Source organism: Furipterus horrens, unplaced genomic scaffold (genome assembly GCF_987537825.1).
Source record: "Furipterus horrens unplaced genomic scaffold, mFurHor1.1.pri manual_scaffold_6, whole genome shotgun sequence".
NCBI lineage: Eukaryota > Metazoa > Chordata > Mammalia > Chiroptera > Furipteridae > Furipterus > Furipterus horrens.
Window position 1 is genome coordinate 151,445,640 of NW_028327176.1, and position 16,724 is coordinate 151,462,363.

Consider the following 16,724-nt stretch of genomic DNA (forward strand, 5'->3'; position numbering starts at 1 on the left):
CATCTATTTTTTTCTATTGTTCTTTAAAAGTGAAAGTATTCACAGATCCTTCTAGTTATCTTCCTTTTCCTTCTCTTTACTTTTTCAGTATTCTTAATGTATGGTACATACTCAAGGAAGAATATAAAATCCAGTATACATGTAGAATTAAATGATCCTTTTCTAGACACTATACTTCCATTATTCCATCTCTCTCTCATATATATTTATTAAACATTTAGGTTTGTTTTCCCCAAGGCTAACCTGTGTAAGGTTTTCACAGAATTGGTCCTGTCAAAGAACACATAAGCATTAATTAATCATAGGATAAACTGTGACTATTATTTTATAAAGGCTGACACTACTGGTAACAAGTAATGACCTTATAAGAATTCTATACTGTATATTTAATGTATATATATCTACTTAATACAGGTATAAAAGTATAAACTAAACAAGGTATAATCTAAGAAACTGTAGGAAAAAAATGCTAATACGCTGAAGGTAAATTCAAAGGGACAGTGAGAGAACAATCAAGAAAGAAAAACAAATGGAAATTAGAAAAGGTAAAATGTCACAAAACCAAAAAGAAATGTCAAATAGTCAAAAAACTGCTAAAATATGAAAAAAGTAATCCAATTTATTACAGCAAGACTTAAAATAAACCAAATAAATACTATAATCATCTATTAATAACATCCCAAATCTGTTACAATAATAGATACAGCAGGTAGCCAATAATTAAATTCATCATTTTGGGCACTTACTGTGCCCTTAGTAAAGTAAAATCCATGGCTTTCCCACAGAAATTGTTAAGCCCAGAATGAATTAAAGTTTAATCTAGTCTATATTTGTGAAGCTAAGTGATTGGCTAAACATATGATTCTACATTTTAGTAAGTACATCACGTATTTAGTTTCAAGATATTTTTGAATCTTTATTCTGTCACGTAATGCATTACTGATCTCCAGTATTTCTGACAATCTTAATCCAATGTAGCATGATATTCTGCAGACACCAAGCATTTAAGTGGTTTTTGAGTGAAGGCAAAATCACGTAAATTCTCTGTTAACCCACCTAATTGGTCACTACTGCCATGTTTTCTCTTTATCCACAAGGATGTAATATAAGACTTTGTTAAATGTCTGTCTGAAATTAAGACTCAATACAATTATTACATTCCATATGTTAAAGACAGTAAACTCATGAAAGGTCCTGATATTCTCTGCTTACCATTCTAAATGCCCACAAAATGTTTATTTAATTATCACAATTATCACTCCATTATTGGAGAATAGAGCTGGAAGCAAGGAGACCAGTTAAAAAGTTTGAATCACAATATTCCAGATAAATAGTAATAAAGGCCTAAACTAGGATATCACCTTGGAAAGGAGGGGGATGGAAGGAGAGAACAGAGGCCATGACAGAATGGACTGATAGGGCTTAACGAAAAACAGACATGGGTGTAAAGGAGGGCAAATCAAACACGAAAGTCACAAACTTGCAGAACTTTGTGGGTAAAGTGATGTGTTTCAGAAATAAGGAACAGAAAAACAAGAACAAAAGCATTTTATCGCACTATTATCATTTAGGAGGGCTTATGCTCCAAAAATGGTGAATGTGATTGAGGCATTTTCCAACAGGATATTTCATGAAAAGATTTATATGTTAAAAAAATTGACAAAATTTGTAGAATTACAATGATTAGATTACAATGATTAGGTAATATCAGCATGAGGCATTTTATGACACTTTTGAGGGTAAAATTGGTCAAGAAATCAAAATACTGAATCTGTCTGGACTAGGTAAAATTAGGTCCTCAAAGGTCAAGGAGCTGTCTTTGAGGGATTTATCACTGTGACAGCAAAGGGAACTGAGTATACTTTGAAAATATGAAAGGGAGGGTTCTAATTTACGCCAAGATAACAACAGAAGGCACCAGAAATTTTTATTTTATGTTTTGTATTAGTTAGGTAATGTTGAGAAACTAGAGAATACACACACACACACACACGTATATGTATATATGTCAAATAATAAATGGATTAACCTCTTTCATCTTTCAATAACGGTTTTGAGGAATGAAAATTTTAATCATAGACTTTGGATGTTTTAGTTTCCCTACAGAAGTTTACAGGAGAGATATAACCAGTGTTTCACGCTGAGAGGCTTAATTTTTTCTACTCACAGAGCATACAGTTCAGGCAAAGACTCAAACCAATGAAGTTCACAAGAGACTGATTTAGATAACCACAGTGCCATTTTATTTATTTACCTTAAGAAATAAACAATATCACTGTCTGCCTCTGAGACTTATTTATTTTAAATATTTAATCCCTTCAGTCTAATCAGACCTAGAAGCCATTCCTTGTCAAGTTGTTCTAATCCATTAACAGTTTACCTCTCAGGAGGCATTCTCTTATTCAAATTCTGGGATAAGGAGGCCCCACTTACTACTCACACATATTAATACTGTATATTTAGATGATTTCTAAAAGTTAGGTTTATAGGGAAGGGAAAATTGGAGGAAAGTGGTCAAAGGTACAAACTTCCATTATAAGATAACAAGTACTAGAACTGATGACGATAGCTACCACCGCTGTATGATATAGTGACGTAATGGAAATAATGAAAAAGTTACCTCTTTTTGGCACAATGTTCCTCAATATTGCTGTCCCATCGCTGAGACATAACCAAGCTAAGCTCCATTTCTTCTTTTTCAATCTGTGGTTCATTCTCTTCATCATCACTATTTTGGTGGTTTTTAGTGTTTCCAAAGGAAAGACATGGTGATGGCATACCATTTCTTTTCCCTTGATATCCATCATTTTCCAAACCAGCAAGAAGATGTACCAGAGCCTCATCAGGACTACTGTCCACTATAAAAGAAGTGAAGCATCACCAACAAATAACTTAAGTTTTCTAAATATTTCAACAATCTAGATCAATTAAAAAACAACAAAACAAAAGATCCTTGGACCATCTGCATTAGAATGACTGTGTCCTTATTAGAAAGATTTCCAGACCCCATCCCATAATTACTAAATCAGAATTTATTTTTAAATATTTTAAAATGTTCTTTCGATTACAATTTACATTCAGTATTATATTGTACTAGTTTCAGATGTATATTAAACAGAATTTCTGAGGCAGAACCCAGGAATTTGCATTTTAACAAGCTGCCCAAGCTCTTACTGCTTAATTAAGCTTAAGGAGCACTAAACCAAAACGGTCACAAGTTTTCAAAATAAATATGAAATATAAAATAAATATGTAAATTAATGCTAAGGAAGTGCCTTAAAAACAATACATGTAAACACCTTATCCCTTACTTAAGCTTTATTTAGCTCATAGGATACTCAAATAAAACCTGGAGTTGAAAAACACAAGAAAGCTTTAAAAGTGATTGATAAGATTTCTTAAACACCTTGAGGTCCACAATGAGATACCACTTAATATGCACTAGGGTAGCTAAAATCAAAGACAGATAATAACAAGTGTTGACAAAGATGTGAACAAATTAGAACCTTCATACATTGCTGGTCAGAATGTAGAATAATACAGCTACTTTGGAAAAAATTTTGACAGTTGCTCAAAATGTTAAACATAAGAGCTACCATATAACCCAGCAATTTCACTCCTAGTTATATACCCAAATGAAAACATATGTCCACACAAAAACCTATACATGAATAATCACAGCATTATTGTTCATAATAGGCAAAAAAGAACCACCCAATATCCATAACTGAATAATGAATAAATGAAATATGGCATATCCATATGATAAAATATTATTCATTGATAAAAAGGAATGAAGTACTGATACATTCTACAACATGGATAAACCTTGAAACCATCATACTAAATGAAAGAAACCAGAAACAAAAGGCTGTATGATTCCATTTATATGACTTACCCAAATAGATTAATCAAGATAAAACAGATTAGTGGTTGCCAGGGTCTGAGAGAAGGGAGGAATCGGGAGTGACTACTAATGGATATGGGATTTCTTTTGGGGGTGATGAAAAATGTCCTGAAATTCGATAGTGGTAGTGGTTGCATAACCCCATGAATATGCTAAAAATCACTGACCTGTACAGGTTAGAAAGTGAATTTTATGGTAAGTGAATTATATATAGCAATAAATGCTATTATTAAGAAAAAAATCAGCCCTGGCTGGTGTAGCTCAGTGGGTTGGAGGTTGTCCCACAAACCAAAAGGTTGCCAGTTCAATTCCCAGTCAGGATACATGCCTGGGTTGCGGGCCAGGTTCCTGGTTGGGGATGAGGCAAACCAATTGATGTTTCTCTCATATACTGATGTTTATCTCTCATACTGATGTTTCTCTCACTTTCTTTCCTCTTTCCCTTCCCCTCACTCTAAAAATAAAGAAAATCTTAAAAAAAAAAGATCATGAAGATAAAGGTTTGCTCTAACCTAGTACACAATCTTTTACTCTATAAAATGAGATAACGCATTCCCCATTTTCAGGTTTTCTTTGTAGACATTAAAGAAACTGGTTCTTATCATGCTATCAGATATAAGGTAAAAATGAAGATATTTGCTCCTAAGAGCCATTTGGAAAAAATCCATTTTTAAACCTAGAATTGCAGTGCTTTATTTTTCCTGTCTCATACTTGAAAAAAAATTAATATTAGCAAATAAATTATGGATATTTGACTCTCAGATCTTTGACTAACACTGAGAATGCATTTTTTGCAAATGTAGGCAAGATGAAATTATATCTGCTAATGATACATTATATTTGTATAACGTGATAAAATAAGTTATAACTCTCTCTCCCTCTCTTTCAATTCCTTAACCTTATCCATGTTTCTGTCTTTTAACTGTTAACTTTTTATAACGAGAATGTAATTTAGGAATACACATACCTAAATATATATATTCAAATGGAAAAATAAAACATTTTAGAGTATAAACATCAAATTAATTTTTAATGTAGTCTTTTGATTTCTTTCTGCATAAGCCATTCATTTAACAAACAGTTCCCTACTCCTGATTAAAATGTTCTTGAAATATGACTTATGTATCATAATTTTGGTATTGTACCTAGTTAGTCAATTCATGTTCCATTCAAATGAAAATGTAGATAACAGAGAAAGGACACTGTAGAGAGTTATGATCACATTTGACGCTGTATCTTATTTGATACAATAAAAATGAAAAAATGAAAGCAAGGAAATAAACATAAAATCACTACAACAAGCAAAACAAGAGGCATGAAGTTCAATGACATCTCACTTTTTGCAATAAAATTTTAAAATAAATTTCTGAATAAGATGTCAGTCATTTAGACTAAAATTATTGAAATGAAATCTAGCAAATGGCATTTAAAGAGATGCAAAGATACCCAGAAATAACTATAATTATGTTCTACACTAGTCAAAAATTAATCACTTAAAAGAAATTATATAGGGAAATTTCTGCTACTCACCAAGAAAGAATTATGATACTTTAATTATATACTTAACTTTGTAGAATTTTAATTCAAAATAAGCCATTTTTCCCCTGAAGTACTATGGTTTTCCTCTAACAAAAGTAAAGTTAAAAAAAAAAATAAGGTTATTATTTTCTTTCACAATTGTTTAGAAAAAGCTGTGTAGAAAACAAAAATGAAAATACTTCATTCAATAAAAAATTTCGTTTTTATACTGAGTAAGGATTTATTGAACGTGCAACATTAACCTCTTCAAATTAAAAAAAAATATAACCCTGGGGTGAGATGGGGAAAGGGGAAGGGAATGGGGACATCTGTAATAATGTAAACAATAAAAATAAAATAAAAATAAAAAACCTTCACATATGCACTTTTGTTGATTTAGAATCCTGAAAATTTATGGTAGATTGTTACTTACAGAAAACAGGTGACTCACTCAGTCTTTGGGTCAAAGGCTGAAAAGTCTGGCTATTTTCCATGAGGTTCAAAATTGCTTCTTCATTAATAAGAGCTTCCTCTACTTTGTGTCTAGTGTGACCTTAAGATGACAAAAATATATAAACATTAAAAAAATGGCCTAAATTTATTACTGTTTAGATCTTATGTAAATTAGGAAGCATTACAACAGAAACCCATTTAAAAATTTGAACTGTTAGTAACATATGTTAAACAAAAACATAATAAAACTTAATAAAAGCCACAAGAATATCTAACCAGTCACATGGAATAATTAAAAAACCCTTGAATCTGTGAATTATTAAATACTTAAAATCTCTTTAGCCTTTTCAATCTGACCTAGTTTGTATATATAGTTATATTACTCTGATAAAAATCAGAGTACATTAAAATATTCAAAGGGAAAAGACAAACTATCTTATTTGAATAATAAACTTCTTTATTCTCTCTGGCTTAAAAATTACAAGTCACTTTATATTAATTTGATATTTTCAAGGAAGTTTTCACTTTAAGATCTAAAAACCTCTTTCAACATATGATTTTTATAGAAAGTCTAACAATGTAAAGAGGGATTAAATAATTTTATAAAGTTAAAATTAATCTTATAATCTAGTTAAAGGGAGAGAGAGAAAATAAAAGCACATAGTAGTAGGAGTAAAAATGATTATATAGCAGAAAAATGTCAGGCAGTTATGAGAGAGCTAACTAAGTGCTTTCAACAGTCTTTTAAAAAAAGTTAAAAGCTTCAGGAAGAAATATTTTTAACGTATTCTAGGACATAGCTAGGCTAATAGTGTGTCATCAAAAGAACAAACAGAAAACTGTGAAAAACAGCTCATGCCAAAATAAGACAATTGAGAGGGTCATAAAAAACAAAAGCTGGTTCTCTGAAACTAAGGATATAGACAAGACTGGCAAGAATAATAAAAATAAAATAGAAGGTATAAATGTTGTTAGATATAAAAGGGAAAGTGTCAAACATCAAAGGGATGTTAAATACTATAAATGACTCTACCAAACACATGGAAAAATCAGATTAAAAGGATAAATTTATAGGAAAAATAGGATATAAAACGACTCAAATAAAAATAGTTTGAAGAGACTTATAGCAATTACAAAAACTGAATTAGTAGTTTAAAATCCATTCCCTTTATCTACCACCCCCCCAACACAAAATCTACCCACAAAAAATATATATAAGGTCTGGATTGTTTTAGAGATGAGATCAAATATCAAAAAAAAAAAAAAAAAAAAAACAGATCATATCAACCTAACAAAAATTCTTGAAAACAGAGTTGGAAAAGAGGGAATATTCCATAACTCATTTAATGGGGCAACTACTTAGTAGATCTTAAAAAGTTAAAATTCTAAATAAAATATTAGCAAATTATATATATTAAGCTTAAAAGAACAACACATTCTAACAAAAAGGGCTTATTTCAGGAGCGCAAGAATGGTTTAACACTAAAAATAAAAATTATTTTAAATGCCACATTAACAGAGTAAAAGAAAAAAATGGTTATTTCTATAAATTCAGAACATTTGATAAAATTTAATATTCATTCATGTTTCATAAAAAACAAGTGTTTTAGCCAACAAGAAATTGAGGAGATAATGTTGATTAAGGTTTACCTACTGATATCTCATAGTATATTTTATACTTAATGATGAGGCATAGAAGCATTCCAGTTAAAACCAGGAAAAAAGATTATTACCATGTCCTCCTAATATTATTCTAGAGTTCTTAAGCAGTGCATTAAAAAGTGTTTTTAAAAGTATGAGGATGAAAAAAGAAGTAATAAGATTGTTATTTGCAGATGATGACTCTATATACAGAAAATTCAATGGAAAAGACAAACTATTAGCACTAATAAAAGTTGCTGGATAGAAGACTAACATACAAAGGTCAGTGAAGCTCCTAAATAGTAGCATTTAGAAGATGCAATTTTTGAAAGATAAAACTTACAATTGAAATAATTATAAGACATCTAGAATATATCTAACAGAAGATATAATTTTACAAAAAAATTTCAAAGCTTTATTGAAAAACATAAAAGATCAAATAAAGTGAGAAGTATAGGATGTCCAAAGAAGAAATGATTTGACATATAGAAAGATTAAAAATGTTCCTAAATCAAGCAATGAAATAGAAGCAGTAATCAAAATACTCGCAACAAACAAAAAGTCCTGGACAGGACAGCTTCACAGGTGAAGTATACCAAACCTTCAAAGAAGAATTAACACCTATCCTCAAACTATTCCAAAAAACTCAAAAGGAAAGAAGACTCCCAAGCTCATTTAACAAGACCATTATCCTGATTCCAAAACCAGATGTACCCACTACAAAGGAAAATATTGTAGGCCAATATCACTATTGAACATATATACAAAAATCCTTAACAAAATATTAGCAAATCAAAATCAGCAACACATTAAAAAGATCATACACCATGATCAAATGAGACTTATTCCTGGGATGCAAGGCTGGTACACTATTCACAAATCAATTAATGTAATACACCACATAAACATCAATAGATGCTAGAAAAAGCATTTGACAAAATCTAGTATGCATTTGTGATAAAAACTATCAGCAAAAGTGGGAATAGAGGCCAAATATGACAAACCACAGACAGCTAAAATCATACCCAAAGAAGGAAAACTAAAAGTGTTTTCCTTAAGATCAGAAACAAAATAGGACATCCACTTTCACCACTCTTATTTAAGAGTATTAGAAGTTCTAGCTACAGCAATAAGGCAAGGAGAAGAAATAAAAGGCACCCATATCAGAAAAGTCAAACTGTTATTATTTGCAGATGATATGATACTATATATACAGGACCCTAAAGATTCCACAAAGAAACTAGTATAAATGATAAATTCAGGAAAGTAAGGATATAAAAAAATATTCAGAAATTGGTTGCATTCTTATACACCAATAATTAACTACCAGAAAGGGAAACTAAGAAAACAATCCCATTTACAATAGCATCAAAAAAATAAAATACATAGGCATAAATTTAACCAAGGAGGTAAAAGACATATACTTGGAAAATTGTAAGACACTGAACTAAGAAAATGAAGAAGACACAAATAAATGAAAGCAGATATCATGCTCCTGGACAGGAAGACTTAACATCATTAAAACGTCCTTACTATACTCAAAGCAATCTATAGATTCAATGCGATCCCTATAAAAATACCAATGGCATTTTTCATTGAACTAGAATAGTCCAAAAATTTACATGGTACCTCAAAAGACCTCAAATAGCCACAACAATCTTGAGAAGGAAGAATAAAGTTGGAGGTATCATACTACCTATTACCAAACTAAACTAAAAGGTTATAGTTATCAAAACAGCATAAAAACAGAGATATAGATCAATGGAACAGAAGAGAGCCTGTATAATCAATTAATAGACAGCAAAGGAGGCAAGTACACACAATGGGGTAAAGATAGTCGATTCAATAAATGGTGTTGGGAAATTGGACAGATACATGGGAAAAAAAAGAAATTAGATCACCTTCTTACATCACGTACCAGGATACACTCAAAATGGATTAAATACCTAAACGTAAGACTGACAACCATAAAACCACTAGAAGAAAAAATAGGCAGTAAACTCTGTGACATTTTTCTTAGCAAAATTTTTTTCTGATATATCTCCTCAGGCAAGGGAAACAAAAGGGATTACATCCAACTAAGTAGTTTTTACAAAGCAAAGAAAAAAAAATCAACAAAATAAAATGACAACCTACTGAATTGGAGAACATATGTGCCAATAATACATCCAATAAGGTGTTAATATCCAAAATTTATAAAGAACTCATACAACTTAACACCAAACACACAAACAAAACCCCACAAACAATCCATTTAAAAAATGAGCAGTGGACCTCAATAAATACTTCTCCAAAAAGGATATATAGATGGCCAATTGACATATGAAAAGATGCTCAATATCACTAATCAGAGAAACATAAATTAAAACCGCAATGAGATATCATCTCACATCTGTCAGAATGACTATCATAAATAGATCAACAAACAACAAGTGTTGGTGAGAATGTGGAGAAAAGAAAACTTTCATACACTATAAAACTGCAATTAAGTGCAGTCACTATGAAAACTGGTATGGAGACACACAAGAGACTTCTGGCCAAGGTGGAGGCCTAGACTGACATACTTTGTCTCCCTCTACAACTAAGAAGAAATACAACTACTGCAAAACCAAAAATAACCAGAAGTTCCAGAAATAAGTGGAAGTCCAATGTATGAAGTTATAAAGAAGTGATGCTCGTCCGGACAGGTAGGAGGGGCAAAGCTGGGGCAGAGAGGTCAACCTGTGCTGGCAACGGCAGCAGTGGCAACAGCGGCAGGATGGCAGTAAGCACAGACGTCTGTATTTAAGTGGGGGTGAGAAGCGCCTGGGGAGCACCCCCGGCTGCAGACCAGACCTGTCAGCTCGCGATTCCAATGCTAGGGAAGGCAGACAGCAGACCCCCATTGCCTTAGACTGTGAGGCCCGGAGGAGGTGGTGACGGAGGAGAAGACTCCCAGTCTCTCAGTGGAGAGTGAACGGCAGGAAGTCATCTTGGACCCCACCCCCACAGAAAACGCCAAAGCGTGGTGAGAAGGGTTGCTTGGTTGTGGCGAGTGCATGGGGCTCTGCCCCCTATATCGTAGGAGGTGTGATAGCCCTGCCCAGGAAGCAAAGGTAAACACAAAACTGTCAGGATGGCACAGATCATGATACAGATCCCAATCACGCAGCTGACCAGACAGCAAATATCTAATATAACGAAGCAGCAGATAGGAAATCTTTCTGAGGCACAGTTCAGAGTTTTGTTATAAAAATGCTTACAGACCTAACAGCAGATCTTAAACAAGATAGGGAAGGAATGAATGCTAGTCCTACTGAAATGAACAAAAACACATACGAAACTAGTGGTGAGGGAAAGAAAACCAGGGATAAAATCAACAAATCGGAACATAGGGAAAGAACAATCAATCAACCAGAGCAGAAAGAGGAAACAAAAAGTGAGGAAAATGAGGAGAGGTTCACAAACCTATGGTACAGCTATAAGCGGGCCAACATCCAAATCATAGGGTTGCCAGAAGGTGAAGAAGAACTAGAAATTGAAAAATTATGTGAAAAAATAATGAAGCAGAACTTCCTTAACTTGGGGAAGGAAATAGACTTACATGTCCAGGAAGCACAGAGAGTTCCAAAAAAACTGGACCCAGGGAGAACCACATCAAGATACATTATAATCAAAATGTCAAAAATTAAGGATAAAGAGAGAATCTTAAAAGCAGCAAGGGAGAAGAAGAGAATCACATACAAAGGGGTCCCAATAAGATTATCAGCTGATTTCTCAAAAGAAACGCTGCAGGAAAGAAGGGACTGGCAAGAAATATTCAAAGTATGAAAAGCAAAAACCTACAACCACAATTACTCTATCCAGAGAAGCTGTCATTCAGAATAGAAGGGCAGAGAAAGTGCTTCCAGGACAAAGTAAAACTGAAGGAGTTCATCAGATCCAAACCACTGTTACATGAAATGTTAAAGGGACTTGTTTAGGAGAAAGAGGATCAAAACTATGAACATTAAAATGAAAACTGTATCACAACAACCAACAGCAGAAACTAGGGAACTGAAACAAAGGCAAACTAAGTAGGCAACGAGAGTGGGAAAAGAATTATAGGTATGGGAAACATTATGGGGGGAGGTCAGCAGGGAGGGAGAAGGGGGGGAAGGGAAGGAGATGGTACAGGAATTAAGAAGCATAGTAGGAGGGAGTGGAGTAGACAAGAAGATGTTGAGAAGAAATATATGCAAACCAATGGGCATGGACTAAGGGGGGGGAACAACTGGAGGGAGGTGGGTCACTGGGTGGAGAGGAACAAAAGGAAAAGAAATTGGGACAACTGTAACAGTACAATCAATAAAGCATATTTTTTTAAAAAAACGATATGGAGGTCTGTGAAAAAATTTAGAAGGAAACTGTCTTATGACCCAGCAATTCTACTTCTGAGTATATATTCAAAGAAACCCAAAACACTAATTCAGAAGAATATACATACCCCTATGTTCATTGCAGCATTATTCACAATAGCCAAAATATGGAATTAGTCCAAGTGCCCATCAATAAACAAGTGGAGAACTTCCGGCCAGAATGGAGGTGAAGACAGACACGCTGTGTCTCCCTCCACAACTAAGAAGAAATACAACTATCTCAAAACTAAAAACAACCAGAAGTTCCAGAAAATCAAACTACATGGGAGTCTAGCAAACAAAGATATAAAGAAGAAATACTCATCCAGACAGGTAGGAGGGGAGGAGATGGGGCAGAGAGGACAAGGTATGGTGGCTGCAGCAGCAGCGCGGTGGCGGAAAGTACAGTCACACATTTTAAAAAGTCAGGAGAACACCTGGAGAGCATTCCCAGCTCCTCACTGGACGTTGCAGCTCGCGGTCCCAGCACTAGGGAAAATCAAGCCTCATTGCTTCTGACCGTGCAGACCAGTGGGGGTTAGGGTGGAGGCAGAAACTGCTGGTCTCTCAGCAGTCTGCTTGTTTAAAGGACCCCCACAGTCCTAGAATATCCGCAGACCCACCCACTCTGGGAACGAAGGTCAGGGCAGCAGCTAGAGGGGCACCAGTCCAGTGTGGAAGTGAAAGAGGTGCCTGAAAAAGGGACAAGTGCTGGGAAGGCGGATTGTTCCCTCTCGGACCCCTCCCCCACATACAGCGCCACAATGTGGTGAAACAGGTTGCCCTGTACGGGCGAATCCCTAAGGCTCCACACCTTACAACATAACAAGAGAGACAGCTCTACCTGGGATGCAGAGGCAAACAAACACAGGAGCCTGTCAGAATGAGGAGACAGAGAAGTATGACCAAAAGGGGAAATGGATCAAGGTTCCAGTGGGAGAACTAAGCGACGAGGAGATAGCCAACCTAACAGATGAGGAGATAGACAACCTAACAGACGAAGAATTCAAAACACTGGTGATAAAGATGCTCACGGGCTTGCCAGATATGCTTGAGTATGGCAAATGCATAAGAGAAGAAGTGAAGTCTATGCTAAGTGAAACGAAGGAAAATCCACAGAAAACCAATGGTGAAAGGAAGGATACCGGGGTTCAAATCAATGATTTGGAACATAAGGAAGAAAAAAACAGTCAACCAGTGCAGAATGAGGAAGCAAGAATTGAAAAAAATGAGGAAAACTTCCCAAATTTTGCGAAGGAAATGGACATACGGGTCCGGGAAGCACGGAGGGTTCCAGGCGAGCTGGACCCAGAGAGAACCACACCAGGATGCATCATGACTGAGATGCCAAAGGTGAAAAATAAAGAGAGAGAGTCCTGGGGGCAGCAAGAGAGAGGCGGAGAGTTGCCTACAGGGGGGTGCATATAGAACTATCAGCTGATTTCTCAGAAGACACTCTGCAGGCAGGAAGGGACTGGTAAGAAGTATTCAATGTGATGAAAAGCAACCTACAACCAAGATTACTCTATCCAGCAAAGCTATCATTTAGAATGGAAGGGCAGATGAAGTGCTTCCCAGACAAGATAGAACTAGAAGAGTTCATCATCACCAAGCCATTATTATATGAAATGTCAAAGGGACTTACTTAAGAAAAAGAAGATCAAAACTATGAACACTAAAATGACAACAGACTCACAACTATCAACAACGGAATCTAAAAAATAAAAACAAAATCCAACTAAGCAAACCAGAATAGGAAGAGAATCATAGGTATGGGGATTATTTGGAGGGTTATCAGTTGGGAGAGGGGAGAGGGAGAAATGAGGAAATGGCACATGGACCAAGAAGCATAATCAATTGGTACAAAATAGACAGGGGGATGTTTAGAATAATATAGGAAAGGGTGAAACCAAAGAACTTATATGCATGACCCATGGACATGAACTAAGGGGGGGGGGATTGCTGGAGGGAAGAGGGGTACTGGACAGAGGGGAGCAAAGGGGAAAAAAACTGAAAACTACTGTAACAACATAATCAATAAAACATACTTTAAAAAATAGGCAAGTGGATTAAAAATGTTACTTGGCCATAAAAAAGAATGAAATCTTACAATTTGTGACAGCATGAATGGATACAGAGGGTATTATGCTAAGTAAAATAACTCAGTCACAGAAGACAAATACCATATTATTTCACTTACATGTGGAATCTAAGGAACACAATAAAGGGAGAAACAAAATTGAAATGGAGTCATAGGTAATGAGAACAGACTGATGGTTGTTGCCAGAGAGGATGGGGCACTGGAGGGCTGGGTAAAAAAGTGAAGTGATTAAGAACAGATTGGTAGTTACAAAATAGTCACAGGGATAAAGTATAGCACGGGGAATATAGTCAATATGTGTGGTGCAAGGTGGGTACTTAAAATATTGGGAGAATCACTTTGTAAATTATATGGTTGTCTAACCATTATGCTCTATACATGAAAGTAATATAAAATAATATTGAAAGTGAACTGTAAAAAAAAGTAAGATTTTTAAAAATATTCCTAAATTGGTCTATAAAAATCAATGAATTCTTAATAAAAATCTCAACAGGGTTCTTCCCAGAAATGAAATAATGTGATCCTAAAATTACCATGGGGGAGCTTTTTTTAAAGATCAAGAGTAGACAAGACAATTTTGAAGATAAATAAGTAAAGATCTGGCTTTGATGTATATCAATACTGAAGCAACTGTAATTACAACAGTATAATATCATTAACAAAGGGCAGTGATTTTCAACCTTTTTCATTTAATGGTGCATATAAACTAATTACTAAAATTCTGTGTCACACTAAAAAATACATTTTTTTCCAATATGACAAAAAAATTGGTATAATTTCTTTTTAAAGATTTTATTTATTTTTAGAGAGAGGGGAAGGGAGGGAGAAAGGGAGAGAAACATCACACGCCCTCAACTGGGGACCTGGCCTGCAACTCAGGGATGTGCTGTGACTGGGAATCGAACTGATGACCCTTTGGTTTGCAGGCCAGCACTCAAACCACTGGGCTACACCAGCCAAGGCAGTATAATTATGATTCATTCATACCACATGGCTGTTGTCATTTTATTATTTGACAATCTAAGGGATAAGAGGTCACTGCCCCTGACTAACTAGTCAGGTATTGCATGTTTTAAAAGTTCATTTGTCACACTGGTTGAACATCACTGACATAAGGGAAACATGACTGAAGTGGGAGAATTGAATAGAAAAAAAAATTTAAGACCTAAATGTGAAAAAACAAATTTTAAGCTCCCATAAGCCTTATGGATAAAAACTTTCATTAAATCTAGGTAGGGAAGGACTCATAAATCAGGTACAACAACCAAACCATAAAAAAAAAAAAATTTTTTTTAAAGTTAAATTTGACATTAAAATTGAAGATATGCAAAACATCTAAAAAGAAAAAAGAAATGGAAAAGAAAGCTAAAATTTTTTTTGAAGACTTCTAAAGTACAAGTCTAATGGGGAAAAAATATCTCTACACTATATATAATTGACAGAGGCTTAATATCTAGAAAATATGAGGAACTCCTACAAATGAGTAAGAAAAAGACTAGTATAACCCAATAAAAATTGAGCGAAGAAAAGCAATAAGCAATTTTCAGATAAAGAAACCCAAGTGCTCAAACTTATTAGTAATCAGGAAATACAAATCAAACTAAGGTGATACCATTTCAAAGAATCAAAATGGCAAAAAATTTTATATGACACTTTCCAACATTGTTGAGGATGCAGGGAAATATAAGTTCTAATACATCGTGAAAATATAATCTTAGGTACAATTATTTTATAGAGCAATTTTGTAATACTGGCATTACTACTATTGTGATACTTATAATATTAACATCTCAAAATCTGAAAAATTGAGCAATACAAATAACAGGGCTTATAGGAAAAAAAAGGTTAAGGCAAAGTTTATGCAACTTTGTGACCAGAGCACTAACAAAATCAATAATTGGTAGGGGAGATAATTCAGATCATATAGAAAGGCAGCTCAGTGTGGCTGGAGGCTGTCATAGTAGATATTAAAAGTGCATAGAAAATAATAGTATGGAAATGCTGGGTACATATTGGTTATCGAATGCAGCTGGCAGATGCTAAAACAAAGCAAATGAAGAGCTCTGAGCCAGAAGACGGCCAGTAAGGTGAGCTCAGGAGATGGAGAAACCTGCCATTAGTTAGATGGCACAGGGCTGGGATTCAACTCTTAAGGATGGGGGGAAGATCTGGGTGTAGATGCTCATTTTCTGTTGTTGCTTAATACAGTCAAAAGGCCCTGCTTCCAATGAGCAGTGAAGAAAGCTCTTCCTTTTATGCTGAAGGCTATAATTCTATTCCGGCTACTCTGGCTCCCCTTTCCTAGAAAAAGTACATATGAAACAATGTGACTTCTAAGTGAAACTTTCATTATTCTCTTATTTCCCAATCATATATAAAGTAATTGCATTACAGAAGTCCTATAAGAACACAATAGTACAATACATACACCTTATGACTTGGCAAATTCCACTTTTTCATATATTTTGTGGAGAAACTCTTGCATATAGCCACGAGATGACAAGATGTTATTAACAGTGCTAAAGTGAAAACCATCTAATAGAGAGAAACAAACTTGTTTAGTCTTACAAAGAAGCACTAACCAGCAGCAAAAATGAAAAAGGTGTGTATGAACAAAGGTAGATTTCAAAGTTATTAAAATACTCAACATCATTAGTAATAAGGGAAATGATAATTAAAACCATAATGAGATGCAATTTCACATCCACTAGGATGACTGTGTAAAAAA

General features: G+C 34.4%; 1 protein-coding gene across 2 annotated transcripts in view; it reads right to left on the reverse strand.

The window, feature by feature from the left end:
* Positions 1-16,724, reverse strand: part of REV3L (REV3 like, DNA directed polymerase zeta catalytic subunit) — a 151,306-nt gene that overhangs the window by 68,237 nt on the left and 66,345 nt on the right. For both annotated transcript variants that reach the window (XM_090279762.1, XM_090279761.1), the window contains 2 exons: positions 5,859-5,978; positions 2,621-2,858 (listed from right to left, as the gene is read on the reverse strand). In XM_090279762.1, the coding sequence (XP_090135888.1) occupies positions 2,621-2,858; positions 5,859-5,978 (358 nt within the window). The remainder of the gene's footprint in view (positions 1-2,620; positions 2,859-5,858; positions 5,979-16,724) is intronic.